Source organism: Apus apus, chromosome 2 (assembly GCF_020740795.1).
Source record: "Apus apus isolate bApuApu2 chromosome 2, bApuApu2.pri.cur, whole genome shotgun sequence".
NCBI classification, from domain to species: domain Eukaryota; kingdom Metazoa; phylum Chordata; class Aves; order Apodiformes; family Apodidae; genus Apus; species Apus apus.
Window position 1 is genome coordinate 124,789,650 of NC_067283.1, and position 16,354 is coordinate 124,806,003.

General features: G+C 35.6%; 1 protein-coding gene across 6 annotated transcripts in view; it reads left to right on the forward strand.

The window, feature by feature from the left end:
* Positions 1 to 10,025, forward strand: part of CRISPLD1 (cysteine rich secretory protein LCCL domain containing 1) — a 44,276-nt gene extending 34,251 nt beyond the window's left edge. For 4 of the 6 annotated variants that reach the window (XM_051610451.1, XM_051610454.1, XM_051610455.1 and 1 more), the window contains 2 exons: positions 1,308 to 1,383; positions 6,477 to 10,025. In XM_051610451.1, coding sequence (XP_051466411.1) covers positions 1,308 to 1,383; positions 6,477 to 6,716 — 316 coding nt within the window. In that variant the 3' untranslated portion in view covers positions 6,717 to 10,025. The other 2 variants (XM_051610452.1, XM_051610453.1) reach the window with 2 other exon arrangements.
* Positions 10,026 to 16,354: the final 6,329 nt, after the last annotated feature.

The following is a 16,354-nucleotide window of genomic DNA, read 5'->3' on the forward strand; positions in this document are numbered from 1 at the left end:
GGCTATAACTCCTGGCTTTCTAGCTGGAAGAGGTGGAGAAGTAAGTGAAGGAGTGGAATGCAGGAATGGATGGGTACAATTTCAGAATTCCATCTTTTTCTTTCTTCATTATTGAAAACTAAAACTAGCTTCATTAAGAGGTCTGTCTTTAAGAAAATTTAAAAATAAAAATAGAGTTAAAATGTCTGATTAAATCTGATGCATCAACTTAAGGAACTTCACAACATCAGTAACTCATTAAAGGTTCTGTGCATGCTCTCAGTTCTGAAAATGCAGTCTGAGGAGTTGGAAGTAGTAATCAGAAATGGCATTGATTGCAGAACCTCATTTTTCCTTCACATGCCCTAACCATAAATCAGCAGGTCTTCAGAAGGCCTCTTGACATCATGCTTCCCTCAGATAAAAATATGTTTCCTAGCTGCATCCTCCTGTTTCAGTTACCCATCTGGTAAGACTATAGTGTGCCCACGTGGTGTGACATGCCGAGTATCGATTGAAGTGTGGATAGCATCCCAGAGCTGCCCCACATAAAGTGGCTCCAAAGCCTTTAGGGGATGACTGATTGTTTAAATGAAAGGGCTCAAAGCAGACCTAGAGCTGACTGACATTTCTTCCTTGTAGCGTATTACAATTACCCGACCAGATGCTTAACACCCTCTATAGTACTGTTAGCTTCCCACATGGCTTTCCTGTGCATTTTGGAGCTATAGTAGGCATGAATCACAAAAAGTTTTTCTCAAACGCTAACAAAATGCAGTTGAGTAAACACATTTCGGTAACTTTGCGATCTCCTAGGATCAGCTAGGAATCTCATTACTTTGCAGAGTTTTGCATTTTAGCCACAGATACCAAGGGTTCACTCTCATTATAAGTTGCTGAATAGGCTTGCATCACCAGGTTGTCAGCATCATAGCAGATCTGCCTTCCTGAGAAGGTGTTCAACTGCACAGTTTGTTCAGGATGCTTTAGACAATAATCAAAGGGTGAACAGTCTCTCTTCTCACTGGCTTTTCTACTGGCCTCAGATACATTGAACAAGAACACCGTGTGCTTATCCAAAGGGAAGAAGACCAGACCTGTTGAAGTATACTTTCAAGCACTTTATTATGAACTACAACTTACATCAGCAATCCTTTCACCTGTATTGTCAAAGCCTCAAAAACTGAGAGCCTTTACGTATCAGTATGGACCCATGCGTATTCATCATTAAATTGATTTATAATCAGTTATGCTGATGTTGAATATGATATAGTAATACTGTCATATAATTATTCCTAACTGCATGTGATTTCTTGTTGATACTTCAGGGTGTATTGTCCTCACAACTGTATGCAGGCAAATCCACACTATGCTCGTGTAATTGGAACACGAATTTATTCTGATGTAAGTATAATTATTTAAATTGCATTATATAATATAAAATCTTACGAAAAGCTATAATGTTAAGATCATAGAATCATAGAATGGTTTTGGTTGGAAGGAACTTTTAAAGGTCATGTAGTCCAACCCCGTGCCATGAGCAGGGACATCTCCCACTAGATCAGGTTGCTCAGAGCCCCATCCAACCTGACATTTGCCACCTCTCTGGGTAACCTGTTCCAGTGTTTCACCACCCTCATTGTAAAAGATTTATTTTTGATATCTTGTCTAAATGTACCCTCTTTCAGTTTAAAACCATTACCCCTTGTTGTATTGCTACAGGCCCTGCTAAAAGGTTTCCCCATCTTTCTTAAAATAAGATATAATATAGACATCCAGTTTTCCTCTATTTGCTGATTTTTTACAGTCTTTTGAAAAGTTCTTTCTCAGAGGCCCCCATTTAAGTTAATAGTACTCGGCTGCTGAAGATACAGAAAGTTATTTGAAAATTCAGTGTAGACTTCAGTAGTTTCTGGACCCATATTTTCAATTTTTTAACAAAGTTCCCACCAATTTGTTCAATATTGTCAGTGTATATTCATTTAAACCCTTGCGCTTTAGACCCTGATGCAACCATATCTTCTGTCAGATGGACTGCAATTTCAAATACATCTGCTGTGACAAGTGAGCAAATGAATTCTCTGTATCTATAAACAATACTGTCTGTGAATACTCAAACAATGAAAAACTAAAAAAGGACACACTTATTAAATTGATTGTTTTCTATAAATACTTCACCTAAAACTAGTTCAGTAATATATTACAATGCACAAAATACCGAATCATATTATTTAATGATGATTTCCATTAAAAGTATCTTAGTTTTATAATAATTAAAATCATAGAGTCATAGAGTGTCTTGGGTTGGAAGGGAACTCTAAAGATCATTTAGTCCATTCCCCCTACAAGATCTACGTGGTTGATTTCTTGAAACAGATGGGGTTTTTGTGGCATTCCTGCAAATTGCTTTGTTTGAAGAATGCCTATGTGTGTATGTGGATATATGCATATATGCATGTAATTATTTATTTTCACTAGAGCTTAGGCTACCTGGATTCAGTAAATAAATTTTGCAAAGGTAAAAAAAAAAATAAGAATATAACATTAATAGGTGTCACTAATGCAGAAAAATATGTTTTAAGATAACATTTTTGTAGTATTCATGAGAATGAGAAGCTAGTTGTTTTTTTCTGAATAGAGCTGTAATAGTCTGAATAAGAACTGTAGTATGTGTCATTCTCAGCAGACAGAAGTACAAATTACTTATTCTTCATCTGGCCCAAACACATTTCCACCTTTGCAATTTGTGTCCCTGCTTGCGCCACTGCTAAGAGTTTCCACATGGCAATGTTTTGTCTTATAGGGAGACCAGGAAAAAAACAAAGTTTGCTCCAAGCTTGTGCTGAAGAGCTGGTTCTACCTTTCAACTTTGGTTAATCCATTTAATCTAAAACTTCTTGAGTCTTACTTCTGGAGTTTCAGAACTGTGTTGTAACAAGCATTTTAAGAAAATCTGTTTGTTTAATGCACTTTTCAATATGACCTCATTTGTGAAATAAAAACCTGCCCAAGAACTGAAACATGTTAAGCCTGATGTGATTAAACTCTTGTTGGAGAGAATCTTGCAGCACCTGCCTATGCCAAAATAACAAACATTTATATAAAGAGAAGGAGAGGCTACAATAGTTCAGTTGAAAATCCATTCACTTGCAGATTTTTTTGGTAAAATTTTATTTTAATGTACACACCCTAGGTTTTTATATGGTAGAATTTCTTAACCACATTCCAGGTGGCTTATAAGAATTTCTAAAGTTAAGTTTATATTTATCCTGATATTTTCACAGTGGGCAACATTTCCCCAAAGACAATCTCTTACTGGTAGTGACTATATGATGGATGTTAATTTGAGCAATTCTACAAAAAAAAATTGAGCCTCCTTTTGGGGACTAGAGATCAATGTCTTTTATCTAAAGAATTCGAAGGATTTGTATAATTTCCTACCATTTGAGGACTTCGGCCATATTTTTTTCAGTAACTATATATGAAAATATTTCCTTAATACTTGTGCAAAAGTATTGATAATTCTCTGCCATGGCAAGGTATAAACAATAGGATGTAAATAAGATAATAAAAGACTTCTGTAGTCCTGTGATGGTGAGTGAGTGGTTAAAATTCCTTTGCAGAGTACTTCTGTGCTATGATAGGTATTTGGTATTTTGCTGAGTAGCTGAAGAAAGAAGATAATTAAGCAGCTTGGTATTCAGATTCTATGACCTGTTAAATACTAACAAATTTTACACAGCAATAAAGCAGGGTCATATAATGCTATATGAAATGTTTATGTTAACTTGAAAATACTGCCTTATGTATCCTTTGGAGTTTGTAAAAATGAATGAAAGAAATCCAAATGTCTGATTAAGACTTCCGGAAAGTGGCATAAGGCTGGTACTGTAAAATTAACTTACCAATATTTAGTGGTAAACCTAAGTGTGCAGTCCTGCTCTACTTAAATTAACAGGAGGTTCAGCTCAACAATTCAAGGAAGTGTGATCAGGATGACATAATATTATTCAGTATAAGAAATATTATGACATCAGTACTGGAATGTGATTCCATTTAGATGAGGATTGCCAAGCCAATGAGAAGCTCTTCAAAGCTCAAAGCAGATAATACTTTCTAAAAAATATATATTCTGTATATATTGATAGAACTGTATGCACTTATTAATCTTTATTCTTACAGGTTAGTCTATATTTATGGATATATACCCCTTTAATTGTTCAAATATTCAAAAAGTATGCACATTTTTTCTCCAATGTCATCTGGAAAGCAGCATCAGAGTTGGTCTAATAAACTGCATTCTTTCCACTTCTCCTTTTTCACATATTTCATGTGTCTACCATTTAACTATAGAGTGTTGTGTATTAGACTAGCCATACTTCATTGATCCAGTAACCCTAATGAAGACTCCGTCCTTTACTGGAAATAGCTTCCAACAAAAAGTCAATCAGCCTTCTGTGAAAATCTCCATCGTTTTACTTTCCCTTTTTTGTTCACTTGACCAGAAACTTCTAAATAATACTGGAACAGCCGGTATCTTAGCTAACATCAAATGCAATTATAAAGGTATCTACCTATACACTGGCTACATAAAATTGGTTAATATTATAGAGGTGACAAACTTTGATCTTTCTTTTATCCTCTAACATTTTATATATCTACAGTGTCAACTGAAAACAAACTTGCTACTATTTGGTAGTCCTGTTAACTAATACTGTTCTTATAGTTCTTCACTGTTGTTAATTGCTTGTGAATCTGAACTTCGATTGTTTAGACTTTAATCCTGTATTGCAGAGACCATTTTCCCCCCTCTCTATTTGAAATTGCATATGATCAATCTGGCTTAAGTTACTTGGATAATATAAGTACAGAAAGGACTTATGTAATCCTGAAAATCAGGTGACTTTGGGTGTTTAGGATATAACAAAAGTCTTGTAGCCCTGGGAAGAGGAGAAAAAGAACATAGAAGCATAAATGATATCCCTTCTGGCATGTTCAAAAACTGCGGCCAGCAGTGTGAAGAGAAAAACACTAAAGTGTCTTAGCAGAAGATTCTTTGCATAAACAATTTTAAAACCTTGCTCCTAGATACATTTTAACATCAAAAGGCAAACTATATAACAGTGAACCTGCCAAGTTTTGTGCTTGGAATGAATGTAGGAAAATCATTGCTATTTTAAATTCCTCATTTTATATAGCATTAAGATTACAAAATAGCTATGGTAACAGATACAAATTATTCTAATTATAACTGGAAGAAATGCAATTCTTGTTTAAATAGTGGTCTGTGTGACCAGCTATTGATATTTATGTTGGCTAACATTTTAAGGTTGCTTAAGGAGAGACCTTTTGCTGCAAAGGCTTTTTCCACAAAACATCTTGGCTTCAAGTGGAGATTCACTCACTGTAGATGGAGCTACACTTTACCGTCCTGTATATTGAAGACTGAAACCTACATTCTGGAGTATCTAAGAAGTTTCATTCCTCTGACAATTAATTTTTAAAATGCTGAAAGAGTAGTCGGGGGCTTGCAAGTTAAATCAATTATTTAAATGAACATTGTCAAGATTGTCACTGAGCAATTCTTCTGTGAATGTTTTTTATACTACATTGGTTCATGAGAGGTGTTAGTGGCCAGAGAATGTACATTTCACTCAGATGAAACTGCTGTTAACTTCACAAAGTTGCCTGTGTAAGGTGTGTGGAGTTAGACCCTGATTTTAAATGTTTTCTTTTGAAGCAATTTTGATGTATTTACCTCCTGACTCTTATTTTCTCACTCAGTTAAGGAGCTAAAGCTACTAATCTGCCTTTAATCAACTGCCATAGCTAAGGGATGATTTTAGACATCTCTCTTCTGTTTGATGCTCAGATTAAACACTTAATCTAATTACCTTTCAATATTTGCCCATTCCTGAATAGGAATTGGTGTTGTTCCCTTTGAATATGGATCCTTTCACTACTGTTTGAGGTTTTGCACCTAGGGATGGGATTATTGCAGTCTATCCCCCACCTTTGGGGTAGGACATCCTCTTAGAAACATATGACTGCATTGTCACTTTGCTGTTCTATTGTTCCCCTTTTTGGCTGTGGCTGGGGATTAAACTGAATCTCCTTATCTATAATAATTAATGAGACTAAAATTTGAGTTTTACTAGCGCTTTGCTGTTGAAGTGAAGGCTACTAGAGCCTTTTATTTTGTAAGACTCATGAATTCAAACATATGACTGAGCCTTGAACTGAAATAGCCTGAAATAAATGACTTAGGGGTCATGCTGCAGGAGACCTTTGCAGAGGCAGTGTCAGTACTGTTTTAATTGGCCTATTTCCTATGAAACTGATTTAGATACTCTAAGATTAATAAAATTAGTCACACAATAAATAGAATTCTTTTACGTTTGCTAGAACTTGATTTAAATGTCGTGATTAGTTTTCTTCTAAACAATTTTGAAACACAAGGATGAATGAAAACTAATCTTCTCCTCATTCTTTCTTAGATATCCAGTATCTGCCGGGCAGCAGTTCATGCTGGTGTAGTCCGCAACCAGGGAGGTTATGTTGATGTTATGCCAGTAGACAAAAGAAAGGTGTACGTTGCTTCCTTTCAAAATGGGATCTATTCAGAAAGGTACAGAGCCCACTTTCAAAGATTATGCTTTATGCTTCACCTCAGTAAGATTTACAAAGCCATGCATGGTGTCTGTTTGTACCTGGGTCAGAGCTGGAAACCAAACTAAGAGGCCAGTGTGGGTGATTTACAGAGCTTGTGTAACAGCTGTGGTGACTTTCAAGAAGCTGTGGTACCAGAGCTGCCTGCCTCCTCTAAGCTTATAAACCATTACTCTAAAAGCTACTTATGACATAAAATAACACTCTTGTTTGCTGGTTCTGTTGAAACTAGCACGGTATTTTTTAAGAAGATTGCCTTTGCTTTCTTTGGGATTTTTTAAAGATTAACATGAGTGATTTATCTGTCCGAGTTTGAGGATCTACAATAGCCATGTACTAATAGCAAGTTCATTGGCTCATGAGAAAATGGTCATTACTGAACTGATTTACATGGTATTGGACTAGTGAGCTTGGATCATAAATAATTTCACAAACATTACAATTCACAATAATTAAAAGATTATTTTTTAAATGTTTTTACTGTTTTTAACAGTGTTTTTTCTGAAAGTCAAGGAGGTGCTGTGAAAGGTCATTCAGTTGTATTAAGTGCTTTTATGCATGTTATGATAACATTTGGCTTCAAGTTGCAGATTTATATTTAATCCCTGAAAGAGTTCTGCAGTTCTAAAGGAAGAAAGAGAAATTACCTTAAAACAATAATTTAGCACTTTTTTAGTTTTGTAAAGCTAAGAATGATTGTTACCTCTAAAACTGTAGGCTTTCCAGGACTTTTATGAGGGGAAAAAAAACTCCAAAAGTTTCTGTAGAGAACTTGGAAGCAGGAAAAAACAGAGTATTTTTTTTCTTATTTTTAATTGATGGTGCAGTGATTTGTTGCCTTTTTTCCTCAAACCTTTCAACAAACCTGGAAACTTGTAAAATACAGTTTTCCTTTGCTTAGTGGACTTAATTTATGTATTCTTTGGCCTTTCCACATGACCATCCAGTTCCCTCTGAAAGAGTTCTTCCATACTGACACTTCTGCCCTCCACCTAAATTGAGTAGTGATGTAGCCAGGAAGAATGTTGCAGATTAAATCACTATTTGCACTTTACTGTCTTGGTAAAGTCTGGAAGGTGTGAGGTTTGGAAAACAGTCCCAATCAGGTTTTCTGTGAAGCAGAAGATGGGTTGTAATGCAGTTGCAGGCAACCTGTTTCATTCTGCACTTCCTTATTTTCACCTCCATTTCCCTTTCCTTCCCAGATGTGCCTCTGGCAGGGTTTGCAAAAAATAGCAATGAGGCCATTAAATACAACACCTAGTTCAGTTTAAGACATTAGTATTTAATATAATAAATTTCATTGCAGTTGGGTATGCTTGTTTCATTTCTTTTGAAGCCAGATATTTAACCAGTCAGAACACATTTCCTTTGTTTTTGTGAAATGTTCTCTTTGGAAATCTGTTTTTCAGCACATAAGCAACTAACAAACAAGTGATCTCTCAGATCTGCAGGTTCTGTCTGAATATCGTTAGTGCTAAGATGCATAAGATGCGTGCTTTCTCTTTCTCCTAAATCCTTTCTATAGTATTTTACTTCAATAGAGCTTTAGTCTCTGAAACAGAATCCTTCATCTCAAAGGACTACTTTATTATTTTTTTTTTATGTTATGATTTGTTCCTGATTAGCTGCTGGGAAGAAAAATTAATCTGAAGTTTATATAATGTTTTGTTTGTAACAGCTTTAAAAAAATCTTAGTTAAACTTATGAGTAGTCCCAGGAAGTGTTGCAGGATCCTAGAATTATATTTAGCAATTGAAAAAAGTTATCATTGGAGTGTTGCAGTCTTAAAAATAACATCAGGAATATTTTTCTATTTCAGTTTACAGAATCCTCCAGGAAGCAAGGCATTCAGAGTATTTGCTGTTGTTTGAATCTAGCAAGTAAAATGTAAAACACACGAGTGAAACCAGAGCTCTTGGAAGAGAATAATAAAGGTCATTTCTTATAATTCCTAAAATTTGTATAAAGCTGTAACATTATTGTACAGAAGATATATACTGCTTTCCACCAAAAAGTTTAAATCACATATATATCTTAATAAAAAAAATGTGTAAAAGTAAACATGGGAGAAAATTTCATACAAAAAGCTATAATGATACATATTTTGAATCCTGTGTTAAATATTGCTATATTTTCTTAGCAGTTACTCCTATACAGTTAATTCAAAGCTCATAAATGTTGTTTTTCTTCATCTGAATACATTATTATATGGTGCTTTATATATGCCACTAACAGTAACCTTAAAACTCTACCATAGTGAGGCCTGAGTTTTTATTTCCAGTGTACATAAAAGAAGCCATCCCAGTAATTCAGTATTATAAATCATGCCTTAAAATTAAAATATGTAACTTTGTGATGATTTACAGTAGCATTAGCCATGCAAGCAAAAATAAGAGCTAGACTGTGTTCAATTTCACACTAATCATAAGTACAAATATCTATTTTGAAGTAAAATGAAAAATATGAAACATAGGGAAGTCCTGGAAGAAATATTTTTAGCAACTGGGCCAGTAACGTTTATTATTTCTTAAATATGTTAATACATAAAGTGTTTGTTGGATGCTGCTAAACTCTTTAGTTCAAATAACCAACTCATTATGGCCCACTCCTTCACAGATACTCAGCTATCTTGGGATGGGTGAGTGAGAGAGAGACATATATATATAACCTTGAAGGATCTGAGAAAATTTTCATATTGAGAATTGGAGTAACCTGAAATTAAGGAATAAGCCATTGGTTCTGCAATGCAGTTCTGCATACATACATGCTTTATTTTTGCCACATGACTCCTTCAATTTGCCTACAGTGGGTTTCAGCGAAAGTGTAGAATTGTACACATAAATAAAAATTTGCAAGCTTAAGGCCTTAAGCTGTGCATGGTATCCGTATACTATACATTAATATGAGGGTAAATGTTCAAGAAAAACTTCAAAGTGGTAACAAAGGCTAACCTTGCTCCTCATGACCTGGCAAATACTCCTGCAGGCCAGGAAGTATAGTGGTACGGAGTCCCTTGACAATTATGTCATCTGTTGCTTCACCATTTTAAAAGTATTCATTTATGGTGAACAGCCTTGTGTTTTAATTTTACCATATTATGGTATATGAAGAACATGTAGTGGTGATACTATGTTTCTTTCTATGAAAAGTGTATTGGTGCTTTAAGACTGAAAAGCTGATAAACTTTATTTTTTGGTATTTTTTATTTCTGTTGTTGAATTTATTTCCTTCCAACTTGTAAACTTACTCATATTCTTAATGTTTCAGAATACTATATTCAGCCTTCTGTTTTGCTACATATACTACCTCATGTAGTTAGGCAAGCTTTGTTAGTTTTTTTAATCTGTTTTGAATAAAATCAATTTACATAGTAAGAGTGTGTTTGCCAGCCTTTATTTTTGTTTGTCTCGCCTCAAGAAGAAAACAAACAAAAGCCACCCAAAATTAACTTTTTAGTTTCTGATCAAAACATTGGAAATATAGGACCCAGCAGCAGACATAGTCTGAGGTTCTAAAAATCTGTAAAGGCAATTTAGGCACACAACTTCCATTTATTGCCTTGAGAGATTTATGGATAAGTCTTCTGGTCATTTTTTCAAGTTTTGGCCAGTGTCTTTGGGAACAGATTGCTATGTCACTTTCATGGGGAACTCTGTGTCAGGAAGCAATTTTTAAAAAGCAACCACCCTTTATTCAGTCCAGCTCTTTGTTCTTGTGGTAAAAGTTTATAGTGTGGAGGTTGGTAGCTACATTTGTTGGAAATAAGTAAATTTTTATATTACACATCCTTTTTTTGCCTCATAAGACTAATGGTCAACTTCGGAGTTCTGTTTAGAAAATCTATTTGATCAATGAGGGAGGCAAAGAGTCTTGGATGTATAACACCCTTTTTTGCAGGTGGTGGCAGGGGGGCATTGAGAGAAGCTTTATATAGATTTTGCAATTCTAGCATTAACCATTTTTCAGAATTGAAACCAAAGTGCAAATAGACTTTGACTGTGAGGGGACTTCAAGCCACTCAAAGGCTTGTGTTAGACTTGCACTGTCCTTGTGTAAAAGCACCAAAGCAGTAACACAGAAAGGCCTTGCAATACCTACAGTTGGGGTTATCAAAACATAAAATGGAGTAAGGCCCCTCTGAAATTAAGGACACACAGAACTGGTGAGGGAGACATTTGAAACAAAATACTGTGAATATAACCATAGTGCCCCTCTCCAGACAAGTGGGACACTTCCATCCTGTTTTGGTTGGAAAAGACCTGTAAGATCGTCAAATCCAACTGTTAACCCAGCACTGCCATGTCCACCACTCAACCATGTCCCTAAGCACCACATCTACACGTCTTTTAAAGATGTTCAGGGATGGTGACTCAACAATTTCCATGGGTAGACTGTTCAAGTGCCTGACAACCCATTCAGTAAAGAGTTTTGCTAACATCCAACCCAAACCTCCTCTAGCCTTACCATCCAGCATCTTGCCGTGTCCAGGAACCCATGGGACGCCAGCAGGTGCTGCAGAGCCTGGGTGGTGCACTAGCTCCCTGCTTTTCTGACCAGGCAGTAGTGTGTATCCCTTTCTTCGGGCAGCTCAGAGCCTAGGGTGAAGGAAAATCAAGGCAGTCACACCTTCAGTTAAACCGATTTCTCACTGGCTAGATGGGTGATTTGGGTCCCATGTGGAAACACAGTTACCACACCAAATGTCTGCATTTGTCCTGCTGCGTATCTTTGTTTCATCTCCTCTGTCTCATCAAAGTCTTACCTACATTTGCTGGGTGTGTTCCTGGGCAAGGAGACAGGGGTGTGCCCTTGGTGACTTAACAACAAAGTTCTTGGTGGGAGAACTGAGGGCTGTGAGCAGCTCTCCTAACCAGCACAGAAACAAGAAGAAAGGGAAGTAAATTTCTCCTCGTACCTTCTGTTGCATAATTTTGGAGTCCTGTTGCTTTTTGACATGCAAATGATTCTATCCTATTATAAATATTCCAGGTAATATCAGCTTTTTGAGAAATTGTCTTCTGTATTCACTGTAAGTAATGGGTCAATGAGTAGGCATTTCCAAGCAGTTGTAGAGTGCGAGGTGTACATCATTTTTTTAATCTACACCAGCAGCAACTCTATGCCAGATGGTCACAACTAATTCACAGAAAGTCTAAGTGAGTAACTAGCAGTATCAAAAAATTTCTTGTAGCCTAATGAAAAAATACAGAACTCAAATGAGAAGTTCTTGAAGAATTATTTGGTTAATATAATGGGTACAAGTTTATGTTCTGAACCTGAAATTAAGGGATAATTAATAAGAAAGCTTAATTCATGCTATTCATAATATTTAGCATGCCATTAAGGAAAGACTTATATGTAGCCAACAAGAATTACTACAACTGATATATAACAAACCTCTGCCCAAAAAAACCCAAAACTCTGGTATGGTTTAGTATGTTGATATCTGCCGTTTATAATTCTGAAGGGCTAAAATATCAAGAAATGTAGGCCCACTAAATACCCTTGAAAGTATGTGTGAAGCAGGGAAGAATACATATGGATGTTTCCCAGGATCCTGTGGTATTTCCCATTACAACTTGCTCCATGAGGAATCTTCTCAAAAAAAAAGCATAGGAATCATTTGGAGAGGAGTCGAGTATTTGTCAAGCATAGGTCACTTGCCTGATGAGCTTTTTAGTAAGGATCAGTTGAGGCATTTCTCTGCTATGCTGCATCCCTTCCAGATGGAATAGCTAATTTCATAACTAAAGAAGAGTTAGTGTGCAAAAAAGCGGTCAGACCCAAGCAGGTCATTCTTTAACAGTCTTGTACTGTTTTGATCATTGTAAGAGGATACTTCAGTTTTAGGGAACTTGGCACCAATACTCATATCATGAGACAATTCGTAGTACTCTCTGGACATAAACTAAGGAAATTTACAAATACTTCCTAAGTTTTGTGGATTCTGAGGAATTGTAGAGAGTTCATGTATTCCTTGGGTCTGATTTCCATATAAGGGACAGTTTAATCTAGATATTATACAGAAGCTGGTTTTGGAACCAAGCCTGAAACACATGTTGGGATAACATGTATATAAGTTTGAAGTTTTTAACTGGTGATGGACTCAGTTTCAAGCTTTATGTAAATGTCCAACGGTCAGCTGCCCCTGGATTCTCAGTGGATTTTAAAGAAGAAAAGCAACATCAGCTTTTTGTGTGTGTGTTGATACATTTCCCAGGAAAATGCATGGCACTATACATTACATGGCGGAGATGCAACCAAGTTACTCACATAAACAGTCTTTTTTGTGGCAACTGCTTTTGAAATACATTTTGAATTTGGCTTAAAACTCAGATAACCCAGCATCCTGTGAATACACAAGGGAAAGTTTATTTCCTGCAATTTCTGTAGTCACACAAAGGGTCAGACTTAGAAGTGTAAATATTTGGAAGTTACAAAGATTATTCATGCAGTGAAATACTCAGTTTGGAAATGTATATAAATACTGTATGAAGTACTGTACTGTCACACTTCTATGTCTTAAGGCAGTTTATAGCTTCTGTGGAACTCTAGGGAATTATACGAGGAATGAAAAGCCTGAAGAGTTTTGTTTCATGTATAATATGCATCTTACAGGGCTTTAGATATAAAGATGATAGCATATTTTAGTATTCAGACAATTGCATATGTTTTATAAAGACATACATTGTGCATATGGAAAAAGAAACCATGCTGTCAGATTTCACTTTAGCCTGTCTTTGCTGTCAGAAATTAATGATGGAAATAGCATTTTAAATATGGTCACTATTGATATTATTTGTATTAAGTGAGAAGTCCTTGTCATGTACTAGGGAGCTGTGAAAATACAATAAAATCTGATTCCATGCATTAAAATGCTCCATGTTAACATAAGATGCTAATGTGACACATGAAATTTGCTATCAGCTGTTCAACGATGTGTTAAATATCTTGTTCATCTTAGACTGTTTGCTCGAGACAGATGCCTACATCATTAACCATCATAGCACTTTGTGAAAAGTACTAACAATTAGTCTTAAATTTTCAGAAGCTAGCAAAAAGCCCCCCAGTTAGACAACCTCTATATAAGGCAGCACAGAAAAACACAAGAGACTGAATGAGGAAAGTAGAGAAGCTGCAAACAAAATAAGCCAGTCATGATGCTCCATGTCTTACTAGTCACATTGATTTCTGTGATAATTACCCTAGTTATTCAATTAACTGTCTGCCCCTTGTGCTGTGCCCAATATGTTTTTTGTCTTTAACAATGGGGCTAGTGTCTGAAGGCTAGCATCAAAGTTGCTAGTTAAGAAGTGAGATATGCTGGTCAGACAACCTAAGTTTGCTATACTGTATGTCTTTTAATAGACACACAAAATACTTCAGTTGTGAGTAGCTTTTAAATTCACTAATTACATTTAAATTTCATTTAATGCATAGTTATTAAATAAAAATGTCAGCACAAGCTGGTTAGTATGAAATGCAGTTGTTCAAAGAATTTATATTTATTTCAGCTGAACAGAAATTGCTGTAACTAACACCAGTAATATTAGCAATAATCTCCTTGAAATTATATTTAGTAGAAAGATGACTGCTTATGCTGTTTGACAAATTTTATTTGGTGTGTTTGCAGTTATTTCTGAATGAATGTTGTTCATTAAGACAGTATCCTTATTAGGAGTATCAGTATAAATACAAGAACTTACATTAGATATGCTTGGGTATCTTTTTTGGAATTACTTCCAAAGGCTGAGACACTCCTAAGAATGTGTAGTAATGCTAATTATTTTTAGGATGCTCAAGAAACAAAAAGTGTTACTAGGTAGTAAGACTCCCAAACTTAACCTACGGTTTAAAAGCATTAGGCTTGTTTATATGCAATGTAAACAGCAAGCTGGCTTTGACTTCTCATAAATTGCTGCTACTGTGCATCCCAAAGATAAATTGGAAACGGTTGCTAAATAAATCTCCCTGTAGTCAGTTCAATCTCCATTCCTTACTTATCAGTTGAAATCCATCTATTTCTAGTTGGTAGTGGGTTTTTTTTTCCTGCTGAAATAGCGTGTCTTCTGAATAAGCATTTAGTTTATTGTGTCAGAATGACTCCAAGACCTTTGGGGCCACAGGCTGCACTGAGCACAGAAACAGAGCAATCATTTTATTCAAAAGGACTTAGTTTCAGATTTTGGATTTAGCCCAGTGCAGTACACAAAGAAGTACATTGTATGAATTGATTTAGTGCTTGCTGTACTAGAGGTGATGTTCTTACTCTGGCAAAGCTATAACTGAGCCAAGGAATAGTTTAGTGAAATGCTCTGAGTCCCCCTCTCTTATCCAGTAAGAATTATGGGGTAAATCAGATCAGTTTGCATTTTTAAATAAAAGGAATACCTAAACAGGTGGTTTTGGTGGCTTGCTGATAAAGACTTGCCCTTTTGCCACTGATTAAGAGCTTAAGCATGTTATATCAGACATGTTCAGCAATGAGCAGGTTGTGCAGTGCAGGGATTTATTGCTTGTCACCAATGTTAAAAAAAATAATATTTGGAAGCCACTCCAGCAGCTTCGAAACCCATGTAATTTTAAAGCATTTTTCTAGAAGTTTCAAGGCAATTATTTTGGAATTTTTTAGTATTTTGTAATATGTAAAGATTTGTCCTAGAAGCAAAGAGGTCACACCTTGAATTAATTATGCTGTTGCATCTACAATAAAATAAAAATACTGTTACTTGATTTAGTACCTATTTTCTACTACTGCTTCAGTTCAATTTTTAGTTTTCATTACAATGCCTGGTGAAGTATGGTCCAATCAAAACAGCTAAAATCTACTTCATCTACTTAAGGAAAATCACCATCTCTACCATGGTCTCTCAGAAGACATTCAGCTCTTATGAATCTCTCATCAGTAAAGCACTTAAACAACAACTCAGAATGACTCCTATAAAAATTGTAGTATAAAACTCCCCAGAAAGCTGTTTCCAACTTCTTATTTAGCACTAGTGAGAAGCACAGGCAAAGGACTTAATATCTCCTGTAATATACTGAACAACTTAATGTCTATAGTCTATCCTAGAACTGGGCTTTAACAAGACAGGTGAGACTAAGTCGCAGCTAAAAGCTGAGGTCTCGGAGAACATGAAAAATGTCTCTTACAGGAAAGCCTGGCACTTTGATACAGTAGTAGACAAATTTATGTGCCTGTATCACATGATTCATGAGTAGAACTAGGAGATGCTGCAACAATACAAAGAATAATCTTAATAAAGATTTATATCAGTATTTTAAAACTCTCTGGTTACTATCCAAACCCAAATGACCTTCAAATAATATTTCAAAGCTCATTCTTTTGCTTAGATGTGTAAAAATAGGCAAATACCAAGATCAGTGGGGCTGAGAAGAAGAATTTGTCTGTAGGTGGATAGGAGCTTACTGAGGTATACAGATGCCTGAATGCTAAATCTGTTGCAAATTCTAAGATTCATTGTCAAGCACACAAACTCTCTGTGAACAGTTTTCAATAAGCTTGGTTTTTTGTGCAAACAAGTAACTTAAATGAATGTCCGTCTGATTTACTTTTACCTGTTTTTGCAGGACTGGCAGAGGAAACTGATTTATAATAAAATTTTGCAAATCTGGCTTTACAGTTATTTAGTGATAACTGTAATTAAGAAAAATTCCTCATTGTGTTTCATAAATACTTTTT